This window comes from Rhinatrema bivittatum, chromosome 2 (genome assembly GCF_901001135.1).
Source record: "Rhinatrema bivittatum chromosome 2, aRhiBiv1.1, whole genome shotgun sequence".
Taxonomy (NCBI): Eukaryota; Metazoa; Chordata; class Amphibia; order Gymnophiona; family Rhinatrematidae; genus Rhinatrema; species Rhinatrema bivittatum.
In genome coordinates this window covers 1,940,334-1,963,506 of record NC_042616.1, presented here as the reverse complement: position 1 = coordinate 1,963,506, position 23,173 = coordinate 1,940,334, and the positions used below count along the sequence as shown (strand labels likewise).

At 46.2% G+C, this 23,173-nt stretch overlaps 1 protein-coding gene across 1 annotated transcript in view; it reads left to right on the top strand.

Annotated features, from left to right (window-relative positions):
* LOC115083430 (dynein regulatory complex protein 11-like) overlaps positions 1–23,173 on the top strand; it is a 378,622-nt gene that overhangs the window by 189,491 nt on the left and 165,958 nt on the right. The window contains exons 12-13 of the mRNA XM_029587237.1: positions 3,262–3,311; positions 15,033–15,115. Of these exons, the coding sequence (XP_029443097.1) occupies positions 3,262–3,311; positions 15,033–15,115 (133 nt within the window). The remainder of the gene's footprint in view (positions 1–3,261; positions 3,312–15,032; positions 15,116–23,173) is intronic.

Sequence of the window (23,173 nt, the reverse complement as noted above, 5' to 3'; positions counted from 1 at the left end):
GGGATTGGGGTAGGACAGACTGAGTTATGTAGTTGGTTAAGTCTAATAGTTGCTTCTGTGATATGGTGATCTGACCATGGAATTGGTGTAGAAGTAAGTGTGGTTGCATCGTAAGTGAAGGTAGAGAGATTTATAAATATTAAATGAAGTGTGTGACCTGCTTTATGGGTTGGTGTTGATATGAATTGTTGCCTGTCAAGGGCAGTCATGGTGTTTAAAAAGTATTCAGTGGAGGTAGATGGGGAAGTTGCGTTGACATGCAAGTTGAAGTCGCTTTGAATGATTGTTTTTTCCGGGTGGGGTAATGAGGTAGCAAAATATTCTAACAGAGGTGCTGGATTGTTGGTTAGAAGTCCGGGAGGACAGTGTGTTACACAAAGAGTAAAGTCTTGGTTTTCGAGTAGTAGCAATTCAAAGGCTGGCGGAAGATTGGGATTGTGAATTGAGAAAGTTATCGACAGTTTGTGAAATACGACAATTCCGCCATCACGCCTGATAAGGCGTGGGTGACGTTGGAAGGGGTAATTAGGAAGGCAGCAAAGACTTAGGAGCGAATCATCACCTATATTTGCCCAGGATTCGGTTATAAATAAGCAGTCAATGGAAGAGTCAGATAAGGTGTCATAAATGAGGGTGGGGTTTTTTTCTTTATTGATCATTAGATCAATAAACAGATCTTGTTAAAGATCAATCTGATCTTTAACAAGATCAGATTGATGGAAAGAGGAGGATAAATTATTTCTTGTTTAAGGTTTTTAACTAATGGTATATGAATGATTGCCGATTTGGTGTCAGTGTGATATATCTGGGGGGTAGGGGTCCATATCTTCCCCATTTTGTTATAACAGGGATAGACATGGATTTAAGGGTAAAAAGTGTGTAGAGTAGAAGAAGAAGCATAGAGACATCAATTCCCCTCCGTCCTATCACAGGCAGTAAGTGATAAACAGTAGCATGGGATGTTCTTGGTTTGGGTACTTGCCAGGTACTTGTAGCCTGGATTGGCCACTGTTGGAATCAGTATGCTGGGCTTGTTGGACCCTTGGTCTGACCCAGCATGGCAATTTCTTATATTCTTATGTAATTTAGGAATCCTGCCGGGTACCTGTGACCTGGATTGGCCACTGTTGGAATCAGGATGCTAGGCTTGATGGACTCTTGGTCTGACCCAGCATGGCAATTTCTTATGTTCTTATGTAATTTAGGAATCCTGCTGGGTACCTGTGACCTGGATTGGCCACTGTTGGAATCAGGATGCTGGGCTTGATGGACCCAGCATGGCAATTTCTTATGTTCTTATGTTCTTATGCATTGTAACATTATCTATTTTACATAACGTTGGATGAGTTCAATAACACTATCATACATAAGAACCTTCCTTGCCTTTTACACTTTTGGGAGTTGGGAGCAGAGAGGAGGCTGGAAACTACAGGCCGGTTGGCATACCTTGGTGGTGGAAAAATTAATGGAGACTCTGCTGAAGGAAAGGATGGTGAACCATCTACAATCTGGTGGGTTACTGGACCCAAGGCAGCATGGACTCGCCAGGGGAAGGTCCTTTTCAGTCAAATCTGATTGATTTTTTTGATAGGATGGCTAGAGAATTGGATCAGGGAAGAGCGCTTCATGTGATTTACTTGGATTTTAGTAAAGCTTTTTGATACGATCCTACATAAGAGACACATGAACAAAATGAGAAGCTTGGGAACGGGTGCCAAGGTAGTAGCAGGGATTGCAAACTGGTTGACTGACAGGAGACGGTGTGAAATGGTAAATGGAACCTACTGTGAAGAGAGAACGGTGTTAAGTGGAGTGCCTCAGGGATCGGCATTGGGACCGATTCTGTTCAATATCTTTGTGAGCGACATTGCAGAAGGGATAGAAGGTAAAGTTTGTCTATTTGCGGATGATGCTAAGATCTGAAACAGTGGACATGCCGGAAGGAGTAGAGAGAATGAAAAGTGATTTAAGAAAACTTGAAGAGTGGTTGAGGATTTGGCAGCTGAGATTCAATGCCAAGAAGTGCAGAGTCATGCATCTGGGGTGCGGTAATCCAAAAAATTTGTATGTGACGGGGAGTGAAGAGCTGTTGTGGATGGAGCAAGAAGGGGGTGATAGTGTCTCATGATCTGAAGGTGGTGAAGCAATGTGACAAGGTGATAGCTAAAGCCAGAAGAATGCTGAGCTGCATAGAGAGAGGAATAATCAGGAAGAAAAAGGAGGTGATAATGCCCTTGTACAGATCCTTGGTGAGGCCTCACGTGGAGTACTGTGCTCAGTTCTGGTGCCCGTATCTCAAAAAGGATAAAGACAAGATAGAGGTGGTCCAAAGAAGAGCGACCAAAATGATAAGGAGTCAGCACTGGAAGACTTATGAGGAGAGGCTGAAAGATCTGAATATGTACATCCTGGAAGAAAGGAGGCGCAGGGGAGATAGGATACAGACCTTCTGATATCTGAAAGGTTTTAATGATGCACAATCATCAAACCTTTTCCCTTACAAAGAAATCAATAGAACTAGGGGTCATGAAATGCAACTTCTGGGAGGACAACTCAGAACCAATGTCAGGAAATATTTCTTCATGGAGAGGGTGGTGAATGCCTGGAACGCCCTTCCGGAGGAGGTGGTGAAGATGAAAACAGTGAAGGAACTCAAAGGGTCATGGGATAAACACTGTGGGTCCCTTAAGGCTGGAGGTTGGAAGTAAAGAAGAGAGTGCATGGGGGTAACTGGGGGTAACTTGCTGATGCAGGGGTTACTACCCTTAACCAATAAGCCTTGATACTGTTAATGCAACTCCATCATTGCTCTCTGCTTCAACGGCAGTGAGAAAAGGGGAATGGGATTCAGACAGCAATCGACGAGAGCCCCGACATTTACGGTTTGTGGAACAAATAAACATGGGGGTAACTTGCTGATGCAGGGGTTACTACCCCTAATCACTAAGCCTGATACTTTTGATGCAGCTCCAACATTGCTCTCTGCTTCCACGGCAAGGGCTAATGTTACCTGAATTCACACAGCACCTGAGGGTCCTGACATTTATGGTCTGGGAGACTGATGGGCACGGGGGTGACCTGCACGGGGCAGCAGATACTGGCGTAAGCTTGCTGGGCAGACTGGGAGGATCATTTGGTCGCTTTCTGCCGACATTTCTGTGTTTCTGTCTAACGATTTCTACTTCCCTCCCACGCACACCCAAGTTTCATTCTTACTCTTTGCTTCTAACTAATATTTTTCTTTCTGTTTTCTGTTCACAGAAAGGTAAAAAGGGGAAAGGAAAGAAGGAAAAGGATTTGACCCCTGACAGGTAAGAGCATTTCCCTCCTCCTCCCTCTCACCTGACAGGTAAGAGCATTTCCCTCCTCCTCCCTCTCACCTGACAGGTAATAGCATTTCCCTCCTCCTCCCTCTCACCTGACAGGTAAGAGCATTTCCCTCCTCCTCCTCCTCCCTCTCACCTGACAGGTAAGAGCATTTCCCTCCTCCTCCTCCTCCCTCTCACCTGACAGGTAAGAGCATTTCCCTCCTCCTCCTCCCTCTCACCTGACAGGTAAGAGCATTTCCCTCCTCCTCCTCCTCCTCCCTCTCACCTGACAGGTAAGAGCATTTCCCTCCTCCTCCTCCTCCTCCCTCTCACCTGACAGGGAAGAACATTTCCCTCCTCCTCCTCCCTCTCACCTGACAGGTAAGAGCATTTCCCTCCTCCCTCTCACCTGACAGGAAAGAGCATTTCCCTCCTCCCTCTCACCTGACAGGAAAGAGCATTTCCCTCCTCCCTCTCACCTGACAGGTAAGAGCATTTCCCTCCTCCTCCCTCTCACCTGACAGGTAAGAGCATTTCCCTCCTCCTCCTCTCTCTCACCTGACAGGTAAGAGCATTTCCCTCCTCCTCCTCCCTCTCACCTGACAGGGAAGAGCATTTTCCTGAAGATCATCTCCTTACGTTTACTTCTAAGCTCTTCTCATTCCCTTCCTTCTCTCTTTCAGCTCTGTTAACCCCTCCCGGTTTGCAAGGGTCACCTTCAGGGGGTTGCAGTCCAGCTGAGGGTCAAGTCCACTGGCAGGGGGGGAGCCCAAAGGGAGCCTCGCACCCAAGGATTGTCGAATCAGTTTATTCACTAAAACAAAAACAGGGAAGACGGGAAAACATTCAGCAATACGATTCCCAGTTCTCCAAACCCTGTCGCCTCTGAAAATCCGCACCGTTCCCGCTCTGAATTCTTCTCGGTCCTCTTCAGCTCCATCCCATTCGCTTGCCTCCCTCACTGTCTCCCACTGCAGCCCTTCTCAGTTCCCAAGAAGAAAACGGTTAAACAGAGAGCAGATTTCTCCTTAGGCCTTCCTGAGGGGTCCTCGTGGTCTTCAGTGGTCCTTATCCTCCTGGCCGGCCACAGCTGGTACCAGAGAAAACCCCTCTGTGTGTCCCCTCTCCAAAGACCAAACACCTTCTTCCACGATCCTCCCACACCGAAATGAATGGCCCTGCGCTTCTCAGATGCTTCTCGGATGTTGATCTTTTAGTGTAAGAGAAGAAGGAAACCACCATGTTTTCTGCTAAATTGCGGTCAAGAACGCTGACCGCTGAAAAAGAAAAAGAAATTGAATGGAATCGTGTGAGATTATTTGGTCACCGCAGTGGGATTAAAGCTTGAGCACTATTGAGGAACCCTTTTGGACGAGCCGTTGCCCCTGAAGCAGGACCCGGTGTGGTCCGAAACACGATCGTGTCGGGACAGTCTTTACAATGGATTCTACTGCTGAATAATTTAGACGTTGAACATTCTTAGCCATGGAATTTGGGGCCGAATAATTCAGATGAGTATCTTCCTACATTATATCTAAGTCTATATGTCTCGGAGAATAATTTTGATGAGGCTCAAAAAAAGAGTTTTACATTTTTCCACTCCGGTCTCTTTCATTTCAGAAAAACATTGCTGTAGCATTTTATTAAAAATGACCTCGGTTGGGTCTAAAAAATGATGGCACTAAAAATGATTAAACTAAAAAATTGACATTTGATTAATAAAGCAATTGGACCATTCCACCCTAGTATGAGTTTGAATGACTGGCAGACTCATCGAGTTTAGAGGTCCTACAAATAAAATTAATTTATTTGAGATCTTTCACAAGGTTCATGATTTATATTGCATATAAAATTGTACCAGTTGCCATTGAATTTGATGTGTTTCCTTCTTCTCTTACCATTCTTTATTTTCCAGACTTAGAGACTTCTTGCCCAATACCAGTGATCCTCTTAGTGTGGCCCCCTGCTCTTCCACGTCGCCTGCCTCCTCTTGTCCTGTCAGTGCCTCCTGTCAGTGATCTACTTTCTCTGTTTTACCAACGTCAGTAACTTTGAGCTTCGGTGCCTCCTCTCTGCTTTGCTTGTGACGTCAGATCAGACAGCCTGAGGATCACTGGCGCTCATCGGAGATGCTTTTTCCATCTGTACGTTCCATCTCCAGTATTACTTCCTTCCCTGCATGGATTTCGTCAACGTCTGAGCAGAGGACCTTCAGAGGAGTCTGTGATCGCTAATGATCTGCAGAAGGGAAACTCCAGTTTATATCTGGCAAGTTAAGATGTCCCACCAGCAATGTTTCTCCCTCCATTCCCACCTTTTGCATGTCTTTGAAGAGATCTCTGTCCAGCTCCTCTGTATGTGGCAATGGTCTGTAGACCACGCCATACAGATTGAAGTCCATTGCCCATTTCCAAGATGGCCCACAGCTCCTCCTCCTTTTCCCCAAATTCCCTGCATTTCGGTCGCTTTGATACCATTTACCTAAAGTGCAAATCCTCTCACTCTTCTGCCATCCCTTTCCTTTCTAAAAAGACTATATCTTGCCATGGCTGCATCCCATTCCTGGGACTCGTTGAGCCTCGTCTCCATGATAATCACAATATCCGTGGCTTGCAGTTCTGTCATTCTTTTGTTTGGACTAATGGCATTTGAGCTTCTAGCTTTGCAGCTATTTCACAGCTTTGAACTTGCTTGAGGTATAAGCTAAGAATCTGAGTGTTATTTTTGCTTTTAATAATAACAATTTGTACAATCTTACTAAGTATATGTTCCTTAATTTGGCTGGGTGAATTTGCATTCTGAAATGTTCAAAGTGCAGTTTTCCACCCATCTCATCCCACATTCTCCCGCCCCACTGGTCCTGTCTTCTTTCTGAAGTCTTCCAAAGACAGAGGCCAGATCTTCAGATGTACTATTCTACATTAAATTACTCATGAATTACTCAAAGAAATAAAATATGTTGATCCAATGGGATCTGGTCATCAGTAACAGAGTAAATGATGGCAGATAAAGACCAGCAAGGTTGTTAGGGTTGCAGCTGCCACTCTGTGCAGGTTACGCTCATACAGAAAAGCTATCACAGGTTACACCAGGGCTTCAGTTCTATCCTCTTGCCAGTATTTTTATCTATTTATTTATTTATTTATTTATTTATTTATTTAACATTTTTATATACCAAACATTTGTTTTACACTTCATGTCTGTTTGCGTTACAATGTGAACCGATGTGATATCCCTGATGAATGTCGGTCTATAAAAATTTTAAATAAATAAATAAATTAAATAAATGTCGGTTTACATTGTGACTAGACCAAGAATTAATCCTGGTCAATAAAACAAGGGAAAGGGGTTAAAGTCTCTGTGATGTATTGCAATGGACATGCGCAATTGTTTGCTGTTTATTATGTTCAAGAATAGAAAAGCTGAAACATTTCGCTTTACATTTATTAAAAATTTGTAATCGCTTTACACATAGGAAGGCCTAAGTGTTATACAATAAAACATACATAATTAAAACATTCAAAACTAAAATCGCACATAAGTAAAATATTTAAAACTATGTTACGCTCTTACCATAAATCTAATATTCTGGCGCAAAACGATTCTGGATGTAAGACACCTCTGGATTCGGTTTGTTTCTGGATGTGTGACATTGTAAAGGTGTTACATATGTACCAACTTAAATAAAAAGGTTTTTAATAATCCTTTGATTATCTTTGGACAGCCAAACCAAGCAACCAATAAGCAGACACTTGGATTCAACAGTAAAGAACAGTAAATTCCACCATTATATCATCTTTTGTAGTGGACTCACATGTCAACTTACCCTCCTACCTTGATACTTGGAGTGAAGTACCTAGTTAACGGGTGGTTTATATACAACATGCAAACCCTACAAAACGCCATGGCAAGGATCCTAACCAACACACGTAAAAGAGAGCATATTACACCCATTCTTGTAGACCTGCACTGGCTGCCCATCCCTTTCCGCACCCAATATAAAACCCTCACCATACTCCACAGCATCCTCTACAAAAACAACTCCCCAAGGCTTAAGGAAATGCCCCACTTTCACACTTCCCATTGCCCCACAAGATCCACCCTTGCAGGCAGCCTACACACCCCCCCCCCCTCAAAAGAGCCCGCCTCTCCACCACCAGGGAAAGAGCCTTCACCATCGCAGGCCCCGCCCTCTGGAACTCCCTCCCCACTCACCTCCGCCTTGAACCCTCCCCGCCCACTTTCAAAAAAGGCATCAAGACCTGGCTCTTCAGCCAGGCCTACCCAGAAACCAACCCCCATAGACACCCCCCCCCCTTAAAAAACATCCCCCTAGACACCCCCCTCCCCCCTCCTCCCCTCACCCTTTGCATTTCCTGTACCCTCCTACTGATTCCTCACTAGCTTGCTATCTGAATATTTCTCCCATAAGTACCGTATTTTTTGCTCCATAAGACGCACCTAGGATTCAGAGGGGGAAAATTTAAAAAAAAAAAAAAAAATTGTGCTAAACCGGCTCTGCGTCTGGGCGTCTTATGGAGCAAATTAGGGGAGTGCATAGCTTTTTTTTTTTCTCCCCATTTTGTTTTCGGGTCTGGGGAGGGCCATTTTGGTCCACTCCCCAGATCAGAAAACTTTTTTTTCTGGGAACCCCTCCCCCCCCCCAAAAAAACCCCCCCATCCCACACTTTAAATTAACAACCCCCACCCTCCTGACTCCCCCAAGACCTGCCGACTTAATTTACCGCAACCCCCCACCCTCCTGACCCCCCCCAAGACCTGCCGACTTAATTTACCACAACCCCCCACCCTCCTGACCCCCCCAAGACCTGCCGACTTAATTTACCACAACCCCCCAAGACCTGCCGACTTAATTTACCGCAACCCCCACCCTCCTGACCCCCCCAAGACCTGCCGACTTAATTTACCGCAACCCCCCACCCTCCTGACCCCCCCAAGACCTGCCGACTTAATTTACCGCAACCCCCCACCCTCCTGACCCCCCCCAAGGACCTGCCGACTTAATTACCGCAACCCCCCCACCCTCCTGACCCACCCAAGACCTGCCGACTTAATTTACCGCAACCTCCCACCCTCCTGACCCCCCCAAGACCTGCCAAACGTCCCTGGTGGTCCAGCGGGGGTCCAGGAGCGGTCCGGGAACGATCTCCTGGGCATGGGCCGTCGGCTGCCAGTAAACAAAATGGCGCCGACGACCCTTTGCCCTTACTATGTCACTGAGACTGACCAATAGCAGCGGTCGGTCCCAGTGACATAGTGAGGGCAAAGGGCCGTCGGCGCCATTTTGTTTACTGGCAGCCGACGGCGGAAGCCGAGGAGATCGCTCCCGGACCCCCGCTGGACCACCAGGGACGTTTGGCAGGTCTTGGGGGGGTCAGGAGGGTGGGAGGTTGCGGTAAATTAAGTCGGCAGGTCTTGGGGGGGTCAGGAGGGTGGGGGGTTGTTAGATTTTTGTTTGTTTTTTTTATATTCGCTCCATAAGACGCACATACATTTTCCCCCCACTTTTGGGGGAAAAAAAGTGCGTCTTTTGGAGCGAAAAATACGGTAAATTGTACCCTATACCCTGCTGTATAAAAGTTGTAATGTATCAGATTACTTTTGCCATAAGTTATTAGTATACTATACCCTCCTGTAAATAAGTTGCAATGTATAACCTGCTTTAAACAATCACACCCCTGCAGTATTCCTGCTGTAAATAACCTCTCCACATATATGGTTACTCTTCTCTTTCTTCTCAGCTGCTATCCTTTCCTCCTTTCTTTCCCCCTCACTCCCGCCCCCCTTTTTCTCACCCGCTCCCTGTTCTTTGTAATTTCCTCCTTTCACAAGTTTTATTGTAAACCGGCGTGATGTGCCTCACGAACACCGGTATATTAAAAGATGTTAAATAAAATAAATAAATATAGTACGTATGGTATAAATTACATATAATATAGTACAATCTGCGGTGCATTGTGGTGCAGATTACACAATGCAGGTTGACAGTTACATAGCATGAGGGTACATCGTCAGTACACTAGTGTCAGTGCTGCTAACAGTGAGGGGTCGGGAGGGTAGGCTTGGTTTTAACCATGCGGCAGAATGTCTCTATATATTGGTGGCACATCTGGCCTCTGTCAGGAGAGAATTCCGAAGCCTGGGGGGGGGTAACAGGGAGAAGGCACATTTGCCGTTTTAGGTGAGCATGGAAGTCTTACGAGAACCCCGCTATTTTTTTTATCATAACCTGCGGATGGATTTCTAGGAGAAGACCTAGTCTTTCAGATTTTTGCAATTGGAAGGCAATGCATTGGACTTTGAATTGGGCCCAGTAAGGAATTGGAAGTCAGTAGAAGTCCCAGAGGTCCTCTGTATTTTCACCCAGATAGCATCTGGCTGGCAGCATATTATATGAATTGAAGGTGATGGAGAAGTCCACATGGATTGTGTTACGATAGTCCAGCCGGGAATGGACAGATACATAGGTCAGGATAGCCTGGTGGCCTTTCTCTAGGTGTGGATTTATCTGCTTGAGTTGCCTGAAGTGGTAGTGGGTGCTCTTGGCACTTGTGGATATTTCAGGTTTGCATGTGGTCTGGGGTTCAGGGCGACTTGGAGGCTCCAAACTTCACATTTGATCGTGAGACGGGTGCCATTGAGCATGAGTTTGAGGTTGACAAGCGGGACAGGAGCGGTATCTAGGACTAGTACATCTGTTTTCTTGGATTTAGTTTAAGTTTGTTGGAAGAGGACAATTTCCGGATTTCTTAGAGCTGAGGTTTGTTCTGGGCACTGCGGCATCTCTCTCGGATCCCAGTGAGAGGAAGATGTTGAACAGGGTTGGGGAGAGGATTGGGACAATGAATGGCAGAGATTTGGCAGATGAAGAGGAATTACAAATGATCAGAACCAGTTTAAGTCTGGGCACTGATGCCAGTGTCAGACAGTCTGTCCATTAGGATCTCATGATCGGTGGTGTCAAAGGCCACTGAGAAATCAAATAGGATAAGGCTGGAAAGCTTTCCATCATCACAAGCTCTGAGAATGGTGTCAAGTAGAGCCAGGAGGATTCTTTTGGTGCTGTGGCCCTTCCTGAAGCCTAACAAATTTAAAGGTAAATCACTTAACTGGAAATGCTCTGAATTAATTCTGGGAGAGTTCTGTTGGACAGATTGGAGGCTTCACATCAAAGATTAAAATAATTTAATAAGGAGGAGAGAGGACAAGATGGCCACATGGTAGAGGACGCATTCAGCAGCAACTCCACTCCTTGTTTGTTGTTGCTTTTCATCTCAGTATGCCTCCTAAACACAAGGGATGTGTGAGCATTTTTTCCTTCAGAGCCCTTCTTACTTGATTACAGCTTTCACGAGCCGGTCTTCAGCACCGCAAGGATCTTAGGATTCTGGTGAGCCTTGCCATGAGGGAGGCACGGCATTCACTGGCAGAAGAGGTTCCCTTAAGCCCATTAGACAATTGATTGCTGCCGACTCAGTGACGTGGGTCTCTTTCCAGCTCAGCGGCACCCATTTCTGAAATGATTGGGATGACCGGGTTGGAGAAAGATGCTTGATCGTGTCGGAGCGTTTGCTTTGCGTTTTGCTCCCTGAAGAAACACAGGTATTGAGGGTGGAGTGTGTCTCTCTCTTCTCCAGCTTCTCTAGATTCTGGGCAGATGTGGTTCTCTTTCCAGCTCAGCGGCACCCATTTCCAAAATGATTGGGACAACTGCGGCGGAGGAGATGCTTGATCGTGTCGGAGCGTTTGCTTTGCGTTTTGCTCCCTGAAGAAACACAGGTGTTGAGGGTGGCGGTGTCTCTCTCTTCTCCTGCTTCTCTAGATTCTGGGCAGATGTGGGTCTCTTTCCAGCTCAGCGGCACCCATTTCCGAAATGATTGGGATGACCGGGTTGGAGAAAGATGCTTGATCATGTCGGAGCGTTTGCTTTGCGTTTTGCTCCCTGAAGAAACACAGGTGTTGAGGGTGGCGGTGTCTCTCTCTTCTCCAGCTTCTCTAGATTCTGGGCAGATGTGGTTCTCTTTCCAGCTCAGCGGCACCCATTTCCGAAATGATTGGGATGACCGCGGTGGAGGAGATGCTTGACTGTGTCGGAGCGTTTGCTTTGGGTTTTGCTCCCTGAAGAAACACAGGTATTGAGGGTGGCGGTGTCTCCCTCTCTTCTCCAGCTTCTCTAGATTCTGGTGGATAATGTGGGAACCATTCCAACTGATTTGCCCTGGTGAATCCCAGTACTTCTCTGTGGGACCCATTTGTTGTTCCAGCTCGTACAGCGGTTGTGGCATTAGAATCCCTTTGGGAATGAATGACAGACCTTGGAAAATCCATTAGCTCTTGCAGTACTAAAAAAGACGCTGTTTCGTCTTGATTTGAGCTTTTGGACCTAAACAACAAGGGTCAAGTGACTGCTATTAACTCTGAAGCCTCGGCTATTGAAGACAACTTAAAGGATATTCAGATCATTAATGCAGAGATGGTTAAGGACTGTGATTTGTTATAAAAAAGGATTGAATACCTTGAAAATTACATTAGACATCTGAACCTGCGATTTCACAATTTTCCTAAGGCTATGGGGGAAACTCTGAGTATGACTTTGAAAAGGTTTTCTTTGGGATATTTTGAATTTTCTTCCTGATCAATAACCTTGTGGTTCTCTGCTGTTGTTTTTACCTAAAAGTACCTCTTGTTTCTAATTCTACCTCGCATAGAAAGTAATGCAGAAGTATTTTCCTCTATAGAAGTCATTGAGCATAGTAAGTAATGCAGAAGTATTTTCCTCTATAGAAGTCATTGAGCATAGAAAGCAATGCAGAAGTATTTTCCTCTGTAGAAGTCATTGAGCATAGAAAGTAATGCAGAAGTATTTTCCTCTGTAGAAGTCATTGAGCATAGAAAGCAATGCAGAAGTATTTTCCTCTATTGAAGTCATTGAGCATAGAAAGCAATGCAGAAGTATTTTCCTCTATAGAAGTCATTGAGCATAGAAAGCAATGCAGAAGTATTTTCCTCTATTGAAGTCATTGAGCATAGTAAGTAATGCAGAAGTATTTTCCTCTATAGAAGTCATTGAGCATAGTAAGTAATGCAGAAGTGTTTTCCTCTATAGAAGTCATTGAGCATAGTAAGTCATGCAGAAGTGTTTTCCTCTATAGAAGTCATTGAGCATAGTAAGTCATGCAGAAGTGTTTTCCTCTATAGAAGTCATTGAGCATAGTAAGTAATGCAGAAGTGTTTTCCTCTATAGAAGTCATTGAGCATAGTAAGTCATGCAGAAGTGTTTTCCTCTATAGAAGTCATTGAGCATAGTAAGTAATGCAGAAGTGTTTTCCTCTATAGAAGTCATTGAGCATAGTAAGTAATGCAAAAGTATTTTCCTCTATAGAAGTCATTGAGCATAGTAAGTCATGCAGAAGTATTTTCCTCTATAGAAGTCATTGAGCATAGTAAGTAATGCAGAAGTGTTTTCCTCTATAGAAGTCATTGAGCATAGTAAGTAATGCAGAAGTGTTTTCCTCTATAGAAGTCATTGAGCATAGTAAGTAATGCAGACGTGTTTTCCTATATAGAAGTCATTGAGCATAGTAAGTCATGCAGAAGTGTTTTCCTCTATAGAAGTCATTGAGCATAGTAAGTAATGCAGAAGTATTTTAGGAATATGTAAAAGTTATTTTGTGGTCAGAGTTTTCCCTGATTTTATTTATTTTTTTTTTATTTATTTAAAGTTTTTATATACCGACATTCATCACAGATATCACATCGGTTCACAGTGTAACTCAAACAGACGCCTGGGGTGGCGCTTTACATCGAACAAATATAACATGTTAACAAGAGAGTAATTGAGGGGGGGGGGAGATATAAAGGGGAGTATAGCGTTAAATTATTATAAACAAGATTTGCAAGTATATATAATGGGGTAGATTTTCAGAGCCCTGCTCGCCTAAATCCGCCCAAAACCGGGCGGATTTAGGCGAGCAGGGCCCTGCGCGCCGGGAAGCTTATTTTACGTAGGCCTCCCGGCGCGCGCAGAGCCCCGGGACTCGCGTAAGTCCCGGGGTTCTCGGAGGGGGGCGTGTCGGGGGCGTGTCGGGGGGCGGGCCCGGTCGTCGCGGCGTTCCGGGGGCGTGTCGGCAGCGTTTTGGGGGCGGGTACGGGGCGTGGCTACGGCCCGGGGGCGTGGCCGCGCCCTCCGTACCCGCCCCCAGGTCGCGGCCCGGCGCGCAGCAGGCCCGCTGGCGCGCGGGGATTTACGTCTCCCTCCGGGAGGCGTAAATCCCCCGACAAAGGTAAGGGGGGGGTGTAGACAGGGGCGGGTGGGTTAGGTAGGGGAAGGGAGGGGAAGGTGAGGGGAGGGCAAAGGAAAGTTCCCTCCAAGGCCGCTCCGATTTCGGAGCGGCCTTGGAGGGAACGGGGGGAGGCAGCGCGGCTCGGCGCGCGCAGGCTATACAAAATCGATAGCCTTGCGCGCGCCGATCCAGGATTTTAGTGGATACGCGCGGCTGCGCGCGTATCTACTAAAATCCAGCGTACTTTTGCTTGAGTCTGATGCGCAAGCAAAAGTAGGCTGATCGCGCTTCTTTTAAAATCTACCCCAATATGTACAATAATGGGAGATAACATAAAATATAAAATTTGGGCAGAATATGAAGTGAGAGGGGGGGTAAAGGGAGTGGGGAGGGAAAGGGGGGGAGGGTAGCGCGGTGGAGAGAGATAGGGGAAGTTAGGTGTATGCTTTAGTGAAAAGCCAGGTCTTAAGCTTGCGCTTGAAGGTTTTTAGGCATTCTTCTTGCCGTAGTTCGACTGGCATTGTGTTCCAGAGAGTCGGCCCGGCGATTGAGAGCGCACGGGCTCTCGTGGAAGTTAGTTTGTAGAGTTTGGGAGAGGGGGTAGGCATGGTGGCGAGATGACACTTGGGTAACACGAGATCGATGTAGGGGTTGCTTTCCCTTCAGCAAGAGACTATTGTTTTGTACTTCGCCATCCTTGCAGTTGTGTTATTAAATTGAATAATGATTGCTTTATATTTTTGCTTCCCCAAACAATTGAAAGAGTTTTTGGAATCGATAACATCTTCTCCAGTGTCTACCTAACTGGGCATTTGTATTTTTGCTGCTAACTCCATGCTTTGCCTGTTTCTCATGTGACCTATTTCTTCGTTTCTCTTCTTCGCTGTTGATAGTTTTCTGATTATGGAGTCTATTGGTGTTTTTGTTTATCTTTTTCTTTTTATGGATTTTCTTTTTTTTTTCGTTTAAATGTTTTTATTGTTCTTTTTATGGATTTTCAATGATAAGACTTTTCTGTGTAAGTGCGCCATCTATTGCCTTTGGCAGAGCGTAATACTTTGTTAATTTGGTAGAGTCTTATAAATTAAAAAAAAAGAATTTAATAATAACATTTCCACCTCCCTTAGATCTTTAATTTGCACAATAGGGGAAAGTCTCAGCGCTTGACAAAACGAAGCAGGCCAAAGACTTTTAGAATGGGAATGTACCCAGTGAAACTAAGGAAAGGCGCGTTAGTAAATGCACAGTAAAGCTAGCGGTCAGAACTCTCGGAGTTAATGTTATCACTGCCCCGTTCCCGGCTCATCCCTGCAGTCCCCTGACGCCGCCCTCTCCTGCAGCGGCTGGATCTTTGCAGGATGGCCTTGCCTGGGCTGGACCGGTCACTCTTTATTTTTGCTCTCTCTCTCTCTCCTCCCAGGACCCTGGAGTCTCTCATTGAGGAGCTGGTGATGCAGGGTCTCATGAAACAAGCTCCCGATGTCATTTTGAATGATTACAAAGGTAAGAGGTCAAGAGTTTAATAAATGTATTATCAATTGCATGCTTTTGCCCGAAAGCCCCAGTAGAGGTCACATATGCCACTAATAGTGCCAACAGTATCACAGCTGGTCTCTTGAGGTGGGAGAGGAAAACACCTACTCTACAGGTCCCCTATGATAGAACAAGTTCATGCTAAGTCCTTCACGGTGAGACTTAGGGACAAGCTGTGTGATAAAGTACAGATACCATCTTTCAGAGCACATGGGTATTGCAGGCACTGAAGTCTACTTTCTGTGTTAATCACTGAACCCACACACACATTGGTACATGTGTACTACAGGCACTGTAGCGTACTTTCTGTGGACTCACACACACATTGGCACGAGCATATTGCAGCCACTGAAGCGTACTTTCTGTGTTAATCTCACACGCACATTGGCACATGTACTGCAGGCAATAAAGTGTACTTTCTGTGGTGTACACTGAACTCACACGCACATCAGCACATGTACCGCAGGCAATAAAGTGTATTTTCTGTGGTAATCACTAAACTCACACGCACATCGCCACATGTACCGCAGGCAATAAAGTGTACTTTCTGTGGTGTACACTAAACTCACACGCACATCGCCACATGTACCGCAGGCAATAAAGTATATTTTCTGTGGTAATCACTAAACTCACACGCACATCGCCACATGTACCGCAGGCAATAAAGTATATTTTCTGTGGTAATCACTAAACTCACACGCACATCGCCACATGTACCGCAGGCCATAAAGTGTACTTTCTGTGGTGTACACTAAACTCACACGCATATCGCCACATGTACCGCAGGCAATAAAGTGTACTTTCTGTGGTGTACACTAAACTCACACGCACATCGGCACATGTACCGCAGGAAACAAAGTATATTTTCTGTGGTAATCACTAAACTCACACGCACATCGCCACATGTACCGCAGGCAATAAAGTATATTTTCTGTGGTAATCACTAAACTCACACGCACATCGCCACATGTACCGCAGGCCATAAAGTGTACTTTCTGTGGTGTACACTAAACTCACACGCATATCGCCACATGTACCGCAGGCAATAAAGTGTACTTTCTGTGGTGTACACTAAACTCACACGCACATCGGCACATGTACCGCAGGAAATAAAGTGTACTTTCTGTGGTAATCACTAAACTCACACGCATATCGCCACATGTACCGCAGGCAATAAAGTGTACTTTCTGTGGTAATCACTAAACTCACACGCACATCGCCACATGTACCGCAGGAAATAAAGTGTACTTTCTGTGGTAATCACTAAACTCACACGCACATCGCCACATGTACCGCAGGCAATAAAGTGTACTTTCTGTGGTAATCACTAAACTCACACGCACATCGCCACATGTACCGCAGGCAATAAAGTGTACTTTCTGTGGTGTACACTAAACTCACACGCACATCGCCACATGTACCGCAGGCAATAAAGTGTACTTTCTGTGGTAATCACTAAACTCACACGCACATCAGCACATGTACCGCAGGCAATAAAGTGTACTTTCTGTGGTAATCACTAAACTCACACGCACATCGCCACATGTACCGCAGGCAATAAAGTGTACTTTCTGTGGTAATCACTAAGCTCATACGCACATCGGCACATGTACTGCAGGCAATAAAGTGTACTTTCTGTGGTAATCACTAAGCTCACACGCACATCGGCACATGTACCGCAGCCAATAAAGTGTACTTTCTGTGGTAATCACTAAGCTCACACGCACATCGGCACATGTACCGCAGCCAATAAAGTGTACTTTCTGTGGTAATCACTAAACTCACACGCACATCGGCACATGTACCGCAGCCAATAAAGTGTACTTTCTGTGGTAATCACTAAGCTCACACGCACATCGCCACATGTACCGCAGGCAATAAAGTGTACTTTCTGTGGTAATCACTAAGCTCACACGCACATCGGCACATGTACCGCAGCCAATAAAGTGTACTTTCTGTGGTAATCACTAAGCTCACACGTACATCGCCACATGTACTGCAGGCAATAAAGTGTACTTTCTGTGGTAATCACTAAACTCACACGCACATCGCCACATGTACTGCAGGCAATAAAGTGTACTTTCTGTGGTGTACACTAAACTCACATGCACCCGGGCCTCATGGGTAAAGCTGCCTCCAGAGCCGGTATCCAGAAAGAGCATCGACAAGAATATCCACAAGAGACAGACTTACTGGAACCAATAGTTGTGGAGAGGTGCAGTGAATATGACCTACGTGGCCTCTCCTACCAGGCCTAGCACCTTGAGTTTCCCAGTTTGTTTGGGCAGTGACTTGTGAAATGCCCAGCTGCTCTGCAGTATAAGCAGAGATTAAGTTTACGGTGCTTCTGCTTCTCCTCTGCCAATAGCTTAAAATGATCCACCTGCATGGCTTTGTCTGTGCATGTTCCTGACTCTGGAGGGGAGCGGGTGGCTATAGGACATTGGAAATTTCCAGCAAGATGGATGGAGTGGCTAGCCGAACCTCTTTGCTTGGCCCATTCCTGGAACCTAAAGTCCAGTCGTACGGCTAAGCTGATGAGGCCCTCCAAGGTATGTCTCGGCAGCCAGCTCGTCTTTAGTGCCATCCGAAGGTCCTTGGCGAAACATCGCAATCAGTTTGTCACTGCAGCACTGAAGTTCAGAGGCCAACATGCAGAAGTGCACTGCATATTCTTCCACTGACCAGGAGCCTTGCCTAATTTGTAGGGTTTCCAACGCCTTGGAGGTTGCGCACCTACACTCATCGAAAATCTTTCGAAACTCTCAGAGAAAACATGCAAGATCCCCCAGGAAGGGATCATCCCTTTCTGCACTGGCTCAAGCCAGTGCAGTGTCACCCAGCAGGGAAAGAATATGTGGTCTGTCGGGAAAAAAAGCTGCCTGCAACATGAATAACATACAACTTTGGTTGAGAAAACCTCTACAGTTCTTGGGATCCCCATCATACCTTGGCGGTGGAGGTAGTTACAGGTTGGGAGTAGCAGGCTGCAAGACGGGTGCTGGAGCAGGAGCCAGAGCAGGCCGGGCTGCAATGCCCTGAAGGTATCTGTCCATGGCTGAGTGACATAGGCCAGCTGGAGCTTCGCCAATACCAGCCCTTGTTCCCCGCAGGTTGAGCCCTTGGGTAACGGGGCCAGCTGGTCTTAGGTGAGCCTCCGTCCGAGGACTCCCAGCGTACGATGCTGGGATCAGCCAGGGGTCAGAAGTAGTAGGAAGGATAACAGGATGAGTCCAGAACAGGCAGAGTTCCAGAGACTCGAGCGCCAATGGAGAACGGAAGGCAAGACAGGTGGCGCCCGAGTAAAAGAAGGCCGAAGCCTGAGAGGCCAAGAACAGTGGAGTGCCTCAGGGATCTGTATTGGGACCCTTACTGTTCAATATATTTATAAATGATCTGGAAAGGAATACGACGAGTGAGGTTATCAAATTTGCAGATGACACAAAATTGTTCAGAGTAGTTAAATCACAAGCAGATTGTGATAAATTGCAGGAAGACCTTGTGAGACTGGAAGATTGGGCATCCAAATGGCAGATGAAATTTAATGTGGATAAGTGCAAGGTGATACATATAGGGAAAAATAACCCATGCTGTAATTACACAATGTTGGGTTCCATATTAGGTGCTACAACCCAAGAAAGAGATCTAGGTGTCATAGTGGATAATACTTTAAAATCGTCGGCTCAGTGTGCTGCGGCAGTCAAAAAAGCAAACAGGATGTTAGGAATTATTAGGAAGGGAATGGTTAATAGAACGGAAAATGTCATAATGCCTCTGTATCGCTCCATGGTGAGACCGCACCTTGAATACTGTGTACAATTCTGGTCGCCGCATCTCAAAAAAGATATAATTGCGATGGAGAAGGTACAGAGAAGGGCAACCAAAATGATAAGGGGAATGGAACAGCTCCCCTATGAGGAAAGGCTGAAGAGGTTAGGGCTGTTCAGCTTGGAGAAGAGACGGCTGAGGGGGGATATGATAGAGGTCTTTAAGATCATGAGAGGTCTTGAACAAATAGATGTGAATCGGTTATTTTTACTTTCGAATAATAGAAGGACTAGGGGGCACTCCATGAAGTTAGCAAGTAGCACATTTAAAACTAATCGGAGAAAATTCTTTTTCACTCAGTGCACAATAAAGCTCTGGAATTTGTTGCCAGAGGATGTGGTTAGTGCAGTTAGTGTAGCTGGGTTTAAAAAAGGTTTGGATAAGTTCTTGGAGGAAAAGTCCATTAACTGCTATTAATCAATTATACTTAGGGAATAGCCACTGCTATTAATTGCATCAGAAGCATGGGATCTTCTTAGTATTTGGGTAATTGCCAGGTTCTTGTGGCCTGGTTTGGCCTCTGTTGGAATCAGGATGCTGGGCTTGATGGACCCTTGGTCTGACCCAGCATGGTAATTTCTTATGTTCTTCTGTAATTTAGGAATCCTGCTGGGTACCTGTGACCTGGACTGCCCACTGTTGGAATCAGGATGCTGGGCTTGATGGACCCTTGATCTGACCCAGCATGGCAATTTCTTATGTTCTTATGTAATTTAGGAATCCTGCCGGGTACCTGTGACCTGGATTGGCCACTGTTGGAATCAGGATGCTGGGCTTGATGGACCCTTGGTCTGACCCAGCATGGCAATTTCTTATGTTCTTCTGTAATTTAGGAATCCTGCTGGGTACCTGTGACCTGGACTGCCCACTGTTGGAATCAGGATGCTGGGCTTGATGGACCCTTGATCTGACCCAGCATGGCAATTTCTTATGTTCTTATGTAATTTAGGAATCCTGCCGGGTACCTGTGACCTGGATTGGCCACTGTTGGAATCAGGATGCTGGGCTTGATGGACCTTTGATCTGACCCAGCATGGCAATTTCTTATGTTCTTATGTAATTTAGGAATCCTGCCGGGTACCTGTGACCTGGATTGGCCACTGTTGGAATCAGGATGCTGGGCTTGATGGACCTTGATCTGACCCAGCATGGCAATTTCTTATGTTCTTATGTAATTTAGGAATCCTGCCGGGTACCTGTGACCTGGATTGGCCACTGTTGGAATCAGGATGCTGGGCTTGATGGACCCTTGATCTGACCCAGCATGGCAATTTCTTATGTTCTTATGTAATTTAGGAATCCTGCCAGGTACCTGTGACCTGGATTGGCCACTGTTGGAATCAGGATGCTGGGCTTGATGGACCTTGATCTGACCCAGCATGGCAATTTCTTATGTTCTTATGTAATTTAGGAATCCTGCCAGGTACCTGTGACCTGGATTGGCCACTCTTGGAATCAGGATGCTGGGCTTGATGGACCCTTGGTCTGACCCAGCATGGCAATTTCTTATGTTCTTATGTAATTTAGGAATCCTGCCAGGTACCTGTGACCTGGATTGGCCACTCTTGGAATCAGGATGCTAGGCTTGATGGACCCTTGATCTGACCCAGTATGGCAATTTCTTATGTTCTTATGTAATTTAGGAATCCTGCCGGGTACCTGTGACCTGGATTGGCCACTGTTGGAATCAGGATGCTGGGCTTGATGGACCCTTGGTCTGACCCAGCATGGCAATTTCTTATGTTCTTATGTAATTTAGGAATCCTGCCGGGTACCTGTGACCTGGATTGGCCACTGTTGGAATCAGGATGCTGGGCTTGATGGACCCTTGGTCTGACCCAGCATGGCAATTTCTTATGTTCTTATGTAATTTAGGAATCCTGCCGGATACCTGTGACCTGGATTGGCCACTGTTGGAATCAGGATGCTGGGCTTGATGGACCTTTGATCTGACCCAGCATGGCAATTTCTTATGTCCTTATGTAATTTAGGAATCCTGCCAGGTACCTGTGACCTGGATTGGCCACTGTTGGAAACAGGATGCAGGGCTTGGTCTGACCCTGCATGGCAATTTCTTATGTTCTTATGTTCTTAGAACCAATAGAGGTGTTGAAGTGCAGGCAGCAAACAAAGAGAGGCAGTGAAACGAGCACAGGTCAAGCCAAAAGTCAGTCAGTAGCGAGGACTAGGACTGGGTAGAAGCAGGAACCAGGAACACAGACGAGAACAGGAACAAGCAACGAGCACTGGGTTGGCCCCGCCTTAAGTACTAGGACCCAGTGATGTCATCATCCGGGGCCGAGGGGTGGATCCCCACCACGGCCCCTTTAAAGCAGAGACAGATGCACGTGTATTCGCCTAGGAGGCGGCATTTGCACAGGACGGCAGCGTCTCCCCGCGGAGCTGAGGAGTCTGTGGAGAAGCCGGGGACGCTGGAGGCTGCCCAGAGCCGCGAGGGAAGAGGAGCCAGGAGCTGGAGCTAGCAGCCGGGGGGTAAGTGGGCCCTGCCGCAGGCCTGCCGGAGCCGGCACACGCAACAATAATGCCACGCCTCCTCCATTCCTTCTCACCCAGTCCTTCCTGAATAGATTGTAGGCCAGTATTACTATATCCCAGTCATGGTTTTCCCATGTACCAGGTCTCTCTAGCAGCGTCTGAATCAGCCTCTTCCTGAATAGATTGTAGGCCAGTATATCCCAGTCATGGTTTTCCCATGTACCAGGTCTCTCTAGCAGCGTCTGAATCAGCCTCTTCCTGAATAGATTGTAGGCCAGTATTACTATATCCCAGTCATGGTTTTCCCATGTACCAGGTCTCTCTAGCAGCGTCTGAATCAGACTCTTCCTGAATAGATTGTAGGCCAGTATTACTATATCCCAGTCATGGTTTTCCCATGTACCAGGTCTCTCTAGCAGCGTCTGAATCAGCCTCTTCCTGAATAGATTGTAGGCCAGTATTACTATATCCCAGTCATGGTTTTCCCGTGTACCAGGTCTCTCTAGCAGCGTCTGAATCAGCCTCTTCCTGAATAGATTGTAGGCCAGTATATCCCAGTCATGGTTTTCCCATGTACCAGGTCTCTCTAGCAGCGTCTGAATCAGCCTCTTCCTGAATAGATTGTAGGCCAGTATTACTATATCCCAGTCATGGTTTTCCCATGTACCAGGTCTCTCTAGCAGCGTCTGAATCAGCCTCTTCCTGAATAGATTGTAGGCCAGTATATCCCAGTCATGGTTTTCCCATGTACCAGGTCTCTCTAGCAGCGTCTGAATCAGCCTCTTCCTGAATAGATTGTAGGCCAGTATTACTATATCCCAGTCATGGTTTTCCCATGTAGCAGGTCTCTCTAGCAGGGTCTGAATCAGCCTCTTCCTGAATAGATTGTAGGCCAGTATATCCCAGTCATGGTTTTCCCATGTAGCAGGTCTCTCTAGCAGTGTCTGAATCAGCCTCTTCCTGAATAGATTGTAGGCCAGTATTACTATGTCCCAGTCATGGTTTCCCATGTACCAGGTCTCTCTAGCAGCGTCTGAATCAGCCTCTTCCTGAATAGATTGTAGGCCAGTATATCCCAGTCATGGTTTTCCCATGTAGCAGGTCTCTCTAGCAGTGTCTGAATCAGCCTCTTCCTGAATAGATTGTAGGCCAGTATTACTATATCCCAGTCATGGTTTTCCCATGTACCAGGTCTCTCTAGCAGTGTCTGAATCAGCCTCTTCCTGAATAGATTGTAGGCCAGTATTACTGTATCCCAGTCATGGTTTTCCCATGTAGCAGGTCTCTCTAGCAGGGTCTGAATCAGCCTCTTCCTGAATAGATTGTAGGCCAGTATTACTATATCCCAGTCATGGTTTTCCCATGTACCAGGTCTCTCTAGCAGCGTCTGAATCAGCCTCTTCCTGAATAGATTGTAGGCCAGTATTACTATATCCCAGTCATGGTTTTCCCTTGTACCAGGTCTCTCTAGCAGTGTCTGAATCAGCCTCTTCCTGAATAGATTGTAGGCCAGTATTACTATATCCCAGTCATGGTTTTCCCATGTACCAGGTCTCTCTAGCAGTGTCTGAATCAGCCTCTTCCTGAATAGATTGTAGGCCAGTATATCCCAGTCATGGTTTTCCCATGTACCAGGTCTCTCTAGCAGCGTCTGAATCAGCCTCTTCCTGAATAGATTGTAGGCCAGTATATCCCAGTCATGGT